The 12,322-nt window shown below is 33.6% G+C and overlaps 2 protein-coding genes across 15 annotated transcripts in view; one reads left to right on the top strand and one right to left on the bottom strand.

Moving 5' to 3' along the window:
* The window catches only part of IMMP1L (inner mitochondrial membrane peptidase subunit 1), an 80,434-nt gene extending 77,212 nt beyond the window's left edge, over positions 1 to 3,222 (bottom strand). For 5 of the 11 annotated variants that reach the window (XM_078058254.1, XM_078058255.1, XM_078058253.1 and 2 more), the window contains exon 1: positions 3,095 to 3,204. The gene's annotated coding sequence lies outside the window, so the exon portion shown is untranslated. Of the gene's footprint in view, positions 1 to 3,094 lie in introns of all 11 variants that reach the window. The other 6 variants (XM_078058257.1, XM_036105467.2, XM_078058258.1 and 3 more) reach the window with 4 other exon arrangements.
* Positions 3,223 to 3,307: 85 nt separating this feature from the next.
* Positions 3,308 to 12,322, top strand: part of ELP4 (elongator acetyltransferase complex subunit 4) — a 251,816-nt gene continuing 242,801 nt past the window's right edge. For 2 of the 4 annotated variants that reach the window (XM_078058252.1, XM_078058251.1), the window contains exons 1-2: positions 3,309 to 3,585; positions 10,867 to 10,902. In XM_078058252.1, the coding sequence (XP_077914378.1) occupies positions 3,363 to 3,585; positions 10,867 to 10,902 (259 nt within the window). In that variant the 5' untranslated portion in view covers positions 3,309 to 3,362. Of the gene's footprint in view, positions 3,586 to 10,866; positions 10,903 to 12,322 lie in introns of all 4 variants that reach the window. The other 2 variants (XM_078058250.1, XM_036105447.2) reach the window with 2 other exon arrangements.

Genomic DNA, 12,322 nt, shown 5'->3' with positions numbered 1-12,322 from the left:
TTAAGCGTTTTTCATCTCTCTCTATCCCCTTTCATAGCAAAGCTTTCTAAAATGTAAAGTGGTCTACTTTTATGGAATATTCAACTTCACTTGCCATTCAATTCTAAATACAATTATTTGACTTTTCAGTTTACTACTCCATCAAATATTCCTTTAACAAAGCCTGCGAAACAGTATTACTAAATAAAATAAACACTTTCCAATTCTTATTTTACTTTCTTTCTCTCTGCCAAGGTTTTAAATGTTATGTTCCCCAAAGTTTATTCTTGGTCCTTTTTTCTTCTCATTTTAAAGTATACATTTCCTTGGTGAGTTTATCCATCCCTTGGGGTAAACTCCCATCATGTGCTAATTAATTTCAAATCTGTACGTTTCATCTAGAGATCCCTCTCTCACGTCGCCCAGTATTATTGGACATCTCTACTTGGATGCTCCTAGGGTACCTCCAATTAAACATATTCAAAACAGATTTCAAAAACTCATTTTATGATCTCCCATTCCCTAAAACAACCAACACCATAACTACAAAATTTTGCTGTTTTCCTTTATTCTTTATCCTCTGCCATCCACAAACCTGCTCAGAAATCTGTTAGTCATCTCTGATTCCTCCTGTCAACTTTCCTTGGTCACATCAATTCTACTCCTCATAGTAATCTCTTAATTCATTCCATGCTTTTTATCCCAACCACAGTCAGCCAATCCATTCTCTTCTGGTATACTCTCAGCCAAAACCTAACAATCAAATATGACCGTTATGTTGTTGCTTTATTTAAAATTTTTCAATAATTTCCCATTTCCTATTATTTTTACAAAAAAACAAGAGCCGCAACCTTAAAAAAAAAAATCAATTAGACCTTTGTCTAACTTCTCCAGTCTCTTCTTAGCACGATGTGTAAATCATGAGAACTACTTGCACAGAAGCAGTGAGACAGATTTGAAGGAATAGTCTCCTGTTCTCTGTAACGGCTTTCACGGTCTATTATGCCCTCATCTTTTACACTTCCTTCATCACACAGGTTAAACTTCCCCCTCAGGAGAAGCTTCCCAAGGCTCCTCTCCTTTCTCTCAGTCCAAGTTAGGTATTCTGCATTTGTCCTCCATAGCACTTATAATATACTTTATTATCCTATTTACCCACCTACCTCCCCCAACTATGAACTCAAGGAAAAACGAGACTAAGTATTCTTTCTCCTATAACCTGAATGCTTAGCATACTCCCTGGGATTTAGTATGTGCTCAATAAATAATTGTTAATTATTAAGTTGTTTTTAATCATTATTAACACCACACCTAAACATACCCTTTCCACAAATACCTCATTTATTCCAATGTTTTATATTCAACTCTACATACTCATAAATCCAAGTATTTGGCATTATTTGCTTTGAAGGCAAAAGTTTTGTCTTTGTAAAAAAATTAAGACAGATTAAATAAATTTATTCTATGATAATGTTATACGAAAGATACATCTTCATTTCAAGAATGCCTTGTTGTGCATATATGGCATGCTTTCTGAATTATAAAGTTGAAAAAAAAATTTTCAGTTCTAGTAATATCATAAACAAAGCATCATACCACCACTTTTAGAAAACTAAAGGATGAAGTAAATGGAGAGGAAACAAGGGAATATGTAGTAAAAAAGCCTATAAAAGTTCATTATTATTTCAAATTTTTCCAAGCAGCAAAAATATCCAAGAAGTTTCCATTTGAAATTAGACTGTTTTGTCCCTTTTTGTTTTGATCTTCTCAGCACTTATATACTACAGGAAAAAATTAGCACATACTGTCCAATGTGTTCACTTTAAGCTCTATGCTATTTTCTATGTGTTAATCTTATCTCCCCCAAATGAGAACATTTTTACTTTATAGGCCTAAAGTGACACATTAGGTCTAAGCAAACAGTAAGCACTCAACAGCTATTTATTGAATAATTTAGATTACAAATTTATACTGAGGAAAGGTTCTAAATGAAAGCATCTAAACCTTGATCAAGCTTTCCAGTTGGTACATTGCTAAATAGTAAGGTGGTCTGTTTTACTTTCTTAAGATTTTACTCTAAATACAAAAACAAAACCCGCCAGCCACTATTTCACAAAACTAATTGCAATTTATCAAACAGAATCAGCCAAAAAGTTTTAACAAGTCACTGAGATTTAAAACAATTCACTGGCAAGAATTTCAATGAGGCTTGGATAGATATATTTTTAAAATATCATAGATCACTGTCAAAACCAATAATTCAGTAGCGCAGGCACGATTTGGGAGGTTTTTTTTAGTTTAGACATTTGTCAATCATGAATACCTTTAAAAATCACTTACTCCTCCACCCAGCTCACTTTTGAAAAAAGTTTTAAATCCAAAGACACAGCTCTAAATGACATGTTTTTTCCGCACATAAAATTCCTATGCTAATAAAAAAGCTTTCAATTCAGAGTTCACAAATCACTAGGAAAATAAAGTACATACACATCTAATACCAGTTTTTTGGGGAAAGAGACCTAAAGTATTTTCCGTTCTTTGCAGCTGCCTTAACAGCAAATGACAATTAAATGTGTGAACAAGGTTGTCAGAGTAACACTTGTCATTCACACTACTTACGGAAACGCGCCCCAAGACTTCCAGAAGCACTAATTAAAATTAACGAAAGCTTCTCACGGGGACTTGTCAGGAAGTACATTTTGTCATTTGCTGTTTGAGACAGGAAAACCAAATCGCCTCAAAGCTCAAGAGTTTTCCCTCTTAAGGTCTAAATCCAACCCACCTGCCTGCCACTGGAACTGTCTAACTGTGCCCAGATGCTCAGCAAGCAACTCATTAAGAGTTCCAATTTCTTCAATATAACACAACCATTCCGAGAAAAACAAAAAACAAAACAAACAAACAAAAAACCTGATGGTAAAGGCGGAATGAATTTTCTCTCAGGAATCAGAAAAGAAAGGGGCGGGGGAAAGTATCTTTCCTTTTTCCTAAGGAGCGAAGAAAGGTGCAAGTTCCCACTGGTAGTTACTGGATATATCGCTCCACTAGCCTCTTCTTTAACTCTGCGTTAATGAAGACACCCAAAACGAGAAAAATGTTAAATGATATTACCCACCTCTAGCCCCAAAGAGCCAAGCAACACTCTCACCCAAGACTCAGGTGGGCCTTTCTCACCTGGGCCCAGCAGAAGTCCGCCGTCCCCGCGTAGAGCGCACTTTTCAGCAATACTCCTTGCGATTGGTTGACTGGGAGGAGAGCTCTCAATCCTATTGGCCACGGGAGCGGTGATAGTGGGCAAGGAGGCGGGTGTTTGGGGCTGGCTCTGACAGGCCTGCTGCTTGAGTTCCCAGAGTTCCTATTGGGTCAACGCGGGAAGCTCCAAGATGGCGGCAGTGGCGACCTGCGGCACCGGCGTTGGGAGTACTGGATCTATAGTGGCTGCAACCAGCAAGAACAACGTCACCAGTTTCCAGAGGAAGGGTCCTAGAGCAAGCGGTACCGACAGCGGCTGTTCTCGACTGGTGTCCATCGCGGGCACACGACCGTCGGTGCGGAATGGACAGCTGCTGGTATCTACCGGGCTCCCAGCCCTGGACCAGCTCCTAGGTCGGTTCAGAACGGAGATGTGGGCTCAACAGAGGGGAAAACTTAGGGAGGGCACCTGCCAGGGAAGCCACCCTAACCGCATATTTCTCTTTGACCCCTCAGCCTTCGGACTTGGAGAGGATAGTCCGATCTGATAGAGATGGAGGGGAGGAAAGGTTGCATGGAGACTCCTAAATGCTGTTACTGCTCCCACTTTCGACTGTGGTTCTGGCCCACCAGCCTTTTCTAGGTTACAACGGGATCCCTACATGCTTTTATCTAGAAATACTACCTAGTAAGGGGGAATCATTAATATTTGGAGACGGTTTGGCCTTCAACTCCAGGATCACCTCCTGGTCTCTGATTGCACCCTTCTGCCAACCCCAGGTAGCTCGTGGTTTCGCCTAACCTACAAAAGTTTGTATCATTGTGAGAGATGGGCTTCATTAGAAAATGCTGAAAAAAATAACTTCCCCTCTTTCACCGCCAGGCTGCTTATTTCCTGGTTCTGAATCTTCAAACAAACTCTATTGGCTTTAAGAGAATGGATGTTAAAGAATTATGTGGGTACAAAGTAGTGAAAGACTGTTGTTGATACTGATGGTCATACTAGTATCTGCGTTAAATACATGTGTATATATTTTGTTAAATTTTTTCTCTGTATATTTTGCCTCCTAGAGTTACATTGCAAACGATATGTTTAAAGTTAATTCACATTTTAATGAGAAAAAAGAAGTCCAGTTCTTAGGCTTTCCTGTATAATCTCTGCAATTTTTCATGAGAAGCCTGCTGAAGAATAGCTTGTTTCATAACTGTTATGTTGCAAAGATTGACCACATTAGATTGGTAGGACAGAGCTGCTGTGTTAATAGAGCTTGTAAATTAGTTAATTACTATCAGAATGTTGCTTCATTAAAATTGGTCTGTGTTTATATTTCATAATTTCTATATAGTGTGTGATATGTGTCAGTTAAGTCTTGTACACTTTCATAAAATATTACAAATGCCATTGCTTGTTCTTGTACTATACTTGAAATTTCTCTCTGTATTTTTGCCCCTCAAGGTACACTTTTCATATAGTTTTAGTGCAAAGGAAATTGACAAGGCAAGCAACCTGTGAGAAAGAGCACAGCTTCTTGCCTCTGTTATGTCATGTTCTTAACTGGATCCTGGTTATTTCTACACAAATTTAAGTATTTTCACTTAATTGTTTCAAGTCTTGCTTTCCTAAATTGCATGGTACTGAAAACAAATGATCCAAAATATCTAGTTAACAAATATTTATCCCAGTTTTTTTCCCTGTTGAGCTTTACTTGGTGTCATCCCATATTTGAACTTGAAGTTTGGAAGCTGTTCCTAGTCTTTACCTTCCCCTCCCCCCCCCCAATTCAATGGGGATATGTAACTTCATTCACTTGATCCTGAATCTCTTCAAACGAAAAGGTCACATTTCTGACATTATACCTTCAGTTTCTTATTAGAATAACAAAATTTGCCTAGCACAATTCCTGGCATGTAGTTGATTCTCATTAAGTTCTTGATTGGAAGAGAAATGTGTAGAAAAAAAAACCTGGATAAGAGATATTGAAAGAGGTAGGATGACTTATGTGTGAGCTCTAGAAGCAGACTTAGGTACAGTGACATGAACAGAATCATAAAGCTAGAGACAGTGTAGGCTGATCTTTAGGCTTCAAATTTAGTGTTCTGCACTATGCTACAGCTGTTTCAAATATTTGAGAACTCTTTTGAAGTGGCTTTAAGCATTTATCAAACCTAAGACTAATGATTTAAGTAAGTCTCTTAAAGCACCCACCAAAAAGTTAACCTAAAGCACCTTCTTAAGTGTTCCTACAGTGATATAAACATGAACTGTAATATAAAAATCTTCCAGATTTGCTTGTGAGGGACACTAGTATTTGACTGTAACAAGCTTATGCTAAAAATTGGTGTTCGTTTAAGATAATTGGAATAGGTATCAGTTTGGGGATATTTTGAAATATGTTTTTCATGTATACAGTTAACTCAAAGTGCACAGAAGAGGTTGTTACAATAGGAGTTAGTACATTTGGAATAATAAATATGTCCAGAAGTATTTTAGTTGTTAAGTTCTTAATGGCATTTTTGTATTATTTTTTATTTTGTATGGCTCTGTAGAGCAAATCCGTTCATTTGTTTTTCATTAAAACATTATTTGGAAGTGAAACATTTGGCTGCTAATGTGTATACACATAAATATAAGTAATTCAGATTATCTTGTTATTCTAAAATATTGGACTCAGATTGTGACAAGCCTAATATAACCATATTGTGACAAGATATAATAATAATAGGATGTTATGATATCAGAATGGTGAAACTATACTATGACATTGTGATTGTTGCCTAAATCTATTCTGTGGTTACTGTAAAACAAGTAAATATTGTATTGTCACTGCCATGCAGTGCAGTGATATTTTACTACTACCACTGTGATGTCAATGTAATTTTAAGCATAGATTCAAAATATATTTAAGTATATTTTTAAATATACAGGCAAATTGAATGTTGGTCATTTGAAGATATGCTACTATTTCCATTCCTACTCCCAGTGCTTCATGAATTTGACAATTCTCTATATCAGCATCTTTTAAACATGATCTAATCATATCAAAAACTTTTGTTCTGACAACTTAAATTTAGTTAAATATTGATATACATTTCCCAAGTTGACCACATTGGAATTTTTCAACTTCTAAGTTTTCTAACCTAGCTTCTCAACCCTGTCCTTCCAGGACATTTATGTTGTTATATGAGGACACTATATATAAATATTTCAATTCCCTTCTTCTAGGAATCGCCAAAAAGTTTACAGTAAATAAGGGATTCTGGCAGAATTTCTTTTTTTCTAGGGTAAAAGGTGTAACTCATCTTAGGATCATATTGTCTAACCTGGGGGAATTCTCCCCCAGCCTCATCCTTCAAAAAGGTACTTTAAGGAAGGGTGATTTCTCAGGTTTGACTGGCTTATTTTATGTGCTGTTTGGAATTTACTCAATTTTGACAGTCAAGTGAATGGGAAGATAGGGATTTGGGATAAAGAATAGTCCAGGAAGAATACTCCAAAGAAGCTTGATGGTAGCTGCCATTTTCAAGGCTAATGTCAAAAAGTAAATACTGGTGGGCTTATTTCCTTTGCTCCACTGTATCTTAATTAGAATGTGGGATGTACATTGAGTTTGGACTATATATTAAAAATAATCCTTATTTTTATGATTATGATAGTTTAGCAACTGATGGCTATATATTTAAGGAAAATGTAGTTTATTTGTATCAATATATAAAATTGTTTGATGTAATTTAATCTACAGAACCATTCTCACTGTTAATAGCTTTTCCTATTTTGTTTCCTATATTTGCCCAGCTAATAGTTGTGATAATCAAGAGTTGTCAGGATGTTTCCTACCTCCCAGAGAGAGAAGAAAAAGTAGACTTGTTAATGAAATAAACTGCAATTTAATTTGAGGTATGGCATTAATTAAGTAGTTCAGGACATTGCTATGAACAAAGGAAGGGATATGGACTTTTTGTACATTGCATTTTCCCTAAAATGACCTTCTATAATTTTATACAAAACTATTCCTTTATAGAAAGGAATGATATAAATCACTGTTATCTTTTATGACTTTTATTTCTTTTCCCTTTTGCTTCCTGTAACTTTGAAAAAGGAGAGGCCCTTACAAAGTAAGGTATCACTTCTGGGTCATTATATCCTAATATATTATTTTGACCTTGCTTACCCAAAATTAATTAATAGCTTAATTAGAGATTTGCTTTGGGAAGTGTATGGGGATTGAATTTTCTCCCTTTAATATAATTTTCTGGGGCTCCTGGCTGGCTCAGTTGGTAGAGTATGTGATTCTTCATCTCAGAGTCATGGGCTCAAGCTCCACATTGGGCATGGAACCTATTTAAAAAAAAAAAAAAAAAACTAAAAAAATTTTTTTTAATTTAAAAAATCATTTTGTTACTATTCACATGAATAAAATAACCCTTTCCATCATATTTTAAAAATCCTAAAATCAGAAGATAATCGTCACCTAATAAGATCTTAATTTTCTGGTAATGTTTTCTAAAGTATTAGATTTTTTTTTCTAGTTTAAGACAAAATGCTGTGTCATTTCTTAAAATGTTAAATTTTGATTAAATTAACATTTTAAAATATCAAACTTGCAAAGAATCTTCAAGCTTTCAAGCTCATAATCTTATGTGTTGGTAAACTATTCTACCTGTATTTTTAGTAAGCTGGAAATAGACTTCTTGAGATCTATAAGTAAAACCAAGAGTTTATTTGCTTAGTGACTTAAATGTATTGATGATTTCTCTAAGATCTGATTAAAGAGGAGAGGATACCATAAACAAGACCCTTTTACTCCTTATGTTTCATCACAGAAATAGGATGATTGCTTCCTTACCTGTTACCTGCCAAACATTTTAGTGAACTAATGGGAAAAGATAGTCTATTTTAATTGGGAACTATTAATGTGAACTCTGTGTTGCTTTTGAAATTAATTAAAATTACTAATGGATTTCTGAATTTAAAGATCTATTAAAATGAGCTTTGGTTGAATGTATCATGTCAAGATATCCTGTCATGGTTGGTGGCTGAAGCTTTTTATTTTTTGATGAGTACGTGGCTACAAACTTATTCAAACTTACATACAGTTAGAACCTCAGTATATCAAGTGAGATATATCAAAATACCTTATACAGAGGTATTTTAGGGAAATGTGAGGTCTCGTCACCCTGAAATTTGGAAGAATAGAGGAACTTTGCTGCTATATATGTGTATATATGTACATGTCAAATCATTTTCCCTCATACACAGAATAAAAAGTTGATTTTTAAAATAGTTAATAAGTGGCTTCATCTTATTCCCCATGACCAACCTTCAAAATGACCAACCTTTATTTAAGCCATCCAAATTTAAGTCTAGTGAATTTACATGGTAGAGCCCTTTAGAAGAAAAGATAATTGCCTTTTTGTAAGAGAAGTCCTGATAGAATATTCAGATGTCTGATTAAAGTCATTAAAATGTCCTCATTTGTTTTAAGTAATGTTCAAATTTTCCAAACATTAGAAATTTAATGTACATAAGATTTAAAATTTAATTAGGTGGCATTTCCTAAATTATCTGAAACTGGATTATTTGTATAATTCTGACAGAAAATTATCTTTTTAGTGTTCTCTCATTTGTATAATGCTTTGCTTAACTAGTTCATCAATGGGAAGTAGTCTTACTCTTACTATTATAGTGATCCCTATTTATCAAATAATGGTATATCTTTAATGAAAAATAAGCCAGAATGGTAACAGCTCTTACTAAGTACCTCTCTGAGCCAGACACGTGAGCTAGGTATCATTTCCTTTAATTGGGAAACTATTCCTGGATCTGTTCTTAATAGTCCCACTGTGAATGACGTTCACAAAAAAAATTCTGTAACTATTCCAGTTGTAGGTCTTATATAAATTCTTAATTTCAGGCTACATGAACATAGACCCAGAGATGTTTAGATAAGAAATCTAAATCTTCCTATAAGAAATAGGTTAAGGAAAGAAAACCAGGTAACTTTTTAATAGTACCTGCTCTAGACTAGACACTGCAGTATCTGTTATGTATATCTATTAGTTTTTCTTAAATATACACAGAATGGTGATTAGGTATTTAAATGCTTGTTTTTGCATGTAAAAGAGAAATAAGGAACTGGAAAGTAATTTAAAAGGCTCAAAATGCATTAATAAAAAAAGTGCTCAAAATGGATTAAAAAATTAGTAGTGGTCTATATGTAGCATACACTGTAAAAGTAGACATTTAACCTAATCTTATCTCAGAGAAAATCTTTTTGCTCAGATCCTTTATGGTTGTTATCATCCTATATATTTCAGTTTATGTGAATCTTTTAGTTAGAACAAAATTTGAAGTTATCCTGTGTAGTCTGGTATCGCTTTAAATGCTATATTGAAAGAACCTATCTAAATGTGAAATTAAAATATATATTTAGTCCTATAACAAATCCACCTAAACATAAAAATACATAAAGTACTAGTTTCTTTTTAAAATCTTCTCTAACAATTTGAAATATTCTATTCAGAGTCATAAAGTCACCAAATGTTGCATTGTATTCTATGTTCATGTATGTTACCAAATTTCAAACTCTTTGAAAGGTAACATTTATGCATATTTGCAAGGCAAAAAGTAAACACTATCAAAGGAACTTTTCATGCTAAGTTTTTCTATATAATGTTTGCCACTACAAAATTTGTTGGAGGAAAAGTTCTTTATTGGTATTCTAAATGTTTCTTTCACAGTTTTATGCACCAAAACCAAAAGACACTGGTAGGATTGTCTTCAATTACCCAACAATTTTGAGTACTTTCTTTTTAAATTACTTTAAATACATTTCATTCTTTGATATACATATTTTATTCTTTTTTAAGGGAATTTGCTAGTGTAATTTATAACAATTACAAATAGTAATACTTTTACAAGTGTTTTTACAAATGTTGCACAAAATATTTGTACTCAAATGTCTTTCTAGTGTAGTTCTCGTTTTCTACAATTTGATTTTAAATTGATTTTTATTGAACCACTATTTGAGTTATATGCTCATAACTGTATTGCCCTAACTCAGATATTCAAAAGAACATTTTCTGCTATTATTAAAAATGTATTTTGTGATTGTGACTTTTTTGTTTGAAATTATGAAAATATTGTTTATTTTAAATTCTACATGTATTTAAGAGTATGTCCAGTCTTTGTGTATATTATTCATATTGAAAAAAAGAATTACTTTTAATTATCAGGTTTTTCCTCCCCCAAGACTTATTAAATTTGAGTGTAAATATTAAAGTGGAATTTCTATTATAATAACCTTTCCTATGTTGTACTTCTGTAGTATTAAGTTACTGTGAACATTTAGGTCTTGGCTATTGAGTTAATTTATTAACAAGTACTAAATATAACATCATTAGAACACGTAACCACAGTTATGTTGAATGCTGCATGGTCCTATCACAGGAGAAGGGAGGATAGTACAGTATATTATGAAAGTAATTGTAATGTGTAGTGTATAATTACATATAATATGTAATTATTTCATAATAGCACCTTAAGCAAAGTATTGCAAAGGTAATTAAAATGTTGTTCTCATCTGCAATTTTAAAGTTAGTCAAGTTGCTGTCCTTGATAAAGCTTAACTTTTATGCTAAAGATAATGTGTATGAAAGGGTAGATTAATTTTCTTCTTGGTTTTGCTTCATTTCCAGGTGGAGGTTTGGCTGTTGGAACAGTTCTTCTAATTGGTTAGTATAGCATACACATTTTGTTCTTCCTGATTAGAGTTTTCTATTGTGCATAATGATTTCATGGGTTTGCCTATTCTGATATTAAATATATAACTTTCTATAAGAGTTAAGGTACATTAGAAAGGATATACCTTAAGTTTTAATTTGAATTCAAATGTTGATCTGAACTTGAAATAAATGAAGCAAGTATATCTGAAAATATAACTGGTAATTTAAAAATGTTCACAGTGCATTTTCCTCCATTTCTTTTTAAAAAGGTTAAAATTAATGCCCACTGATTTTTTTTTTAAATCTCTGTATTTATAGTGGGATTATTATAGTGATTAATTTGAGAAGTTGATGTACCAATAAGTCCATTGTACATATATCATACATTTTTATTATTATTTTCTTCTTATTGAAAGAAAAGTAACAGACAGATAAAGCATATTTTTTCATGTTTAAGTGCCAATAGTTCTTATTTAATTATATATACATAATCCTATTTGCCTTATTGTTTAGTTTAGATCATAGAATCTGGAATTGAAATAAGCCTTGGCAGTTACATAGTCAAAGTTCCCAACTAGCCATAAATCACTTTTCCATCATTTTGACAGTATCAAACACAATTTGAATACAGATTATATAATTTAAAGGGCTCACTACGTCACAAAACTATGCATTATCATTGAAAATACTGTGATTTATTAGAAAGTTCTTTATTTCTTTTCAAGATCTTATTTATTTATTTGAGAGAGAGAGAGAGCAAGCACAGGCAGAGGGAGCCGCAGAGGGAGAGGGAGAAGCAGACTCCCTGCTGAGCAGGGAGCCCGATGCAGGGCTTGATCCCAGGACCCTGGGATCACGGCCTGAGCCGAAGGCAGACACTTAACCCACTGAGCCACCCAGGTGCCCCAGGAAGTTCTTTATATTAATGTTTAATCTAAGTAATTCAACAGATTTGTTGTTTCTAATTTTGTTCTCTGATGCAATACAGAATTAACTTGTATACTTCATCACGTGACACTCTTAAAATATTTGAAAATATTTTATTACCTCAAATCTTCTCTAAATGAAATAGAGACAGTTTCTTAAACTGTTTTTTATGTGTTGTAGTTTTCATGTTCCTCACTATCCTGGTTGTTCTTTTGTCACACCTATCATACTGGCATTGTCTCTTCAACTGTACTCACAACTGAATACAATATTCCAAATTTACTGTGCCTATACTCAGAATATTGAGACTATAAAATGTGATAATCTAGACAGAATTATTATTTCTAGGAACCAATGAAGTTACTTTATATTCATTGACATCTCTTAAGGTAGCAATGAAATGTGTTACTCTGCCCCAGGACTGCAAAATGATGGTGTTTTAAATTTGATACGTACAGAAGCATTTGTCTAATAAATGAAGCTCTATCTGGAAAACTCAAAA

Source organism: Halichoerus grypus, chromosome 11 (assembly GCF_964656455.1).
Source record: "Halichoerus grypus chromosome 11, mHalGry1.hap1.1, whole genome shotgun sequence".
NCBI classification, from domain to species: Eukaryota; Metazoa; Chordata; class Mammalia; order Carnivora; family Phocidae; genus Halichoerus; species Halichoerus grypus.
This window is presented reverse-complemented; position numbering and strand designations above follow the sequence as displayed.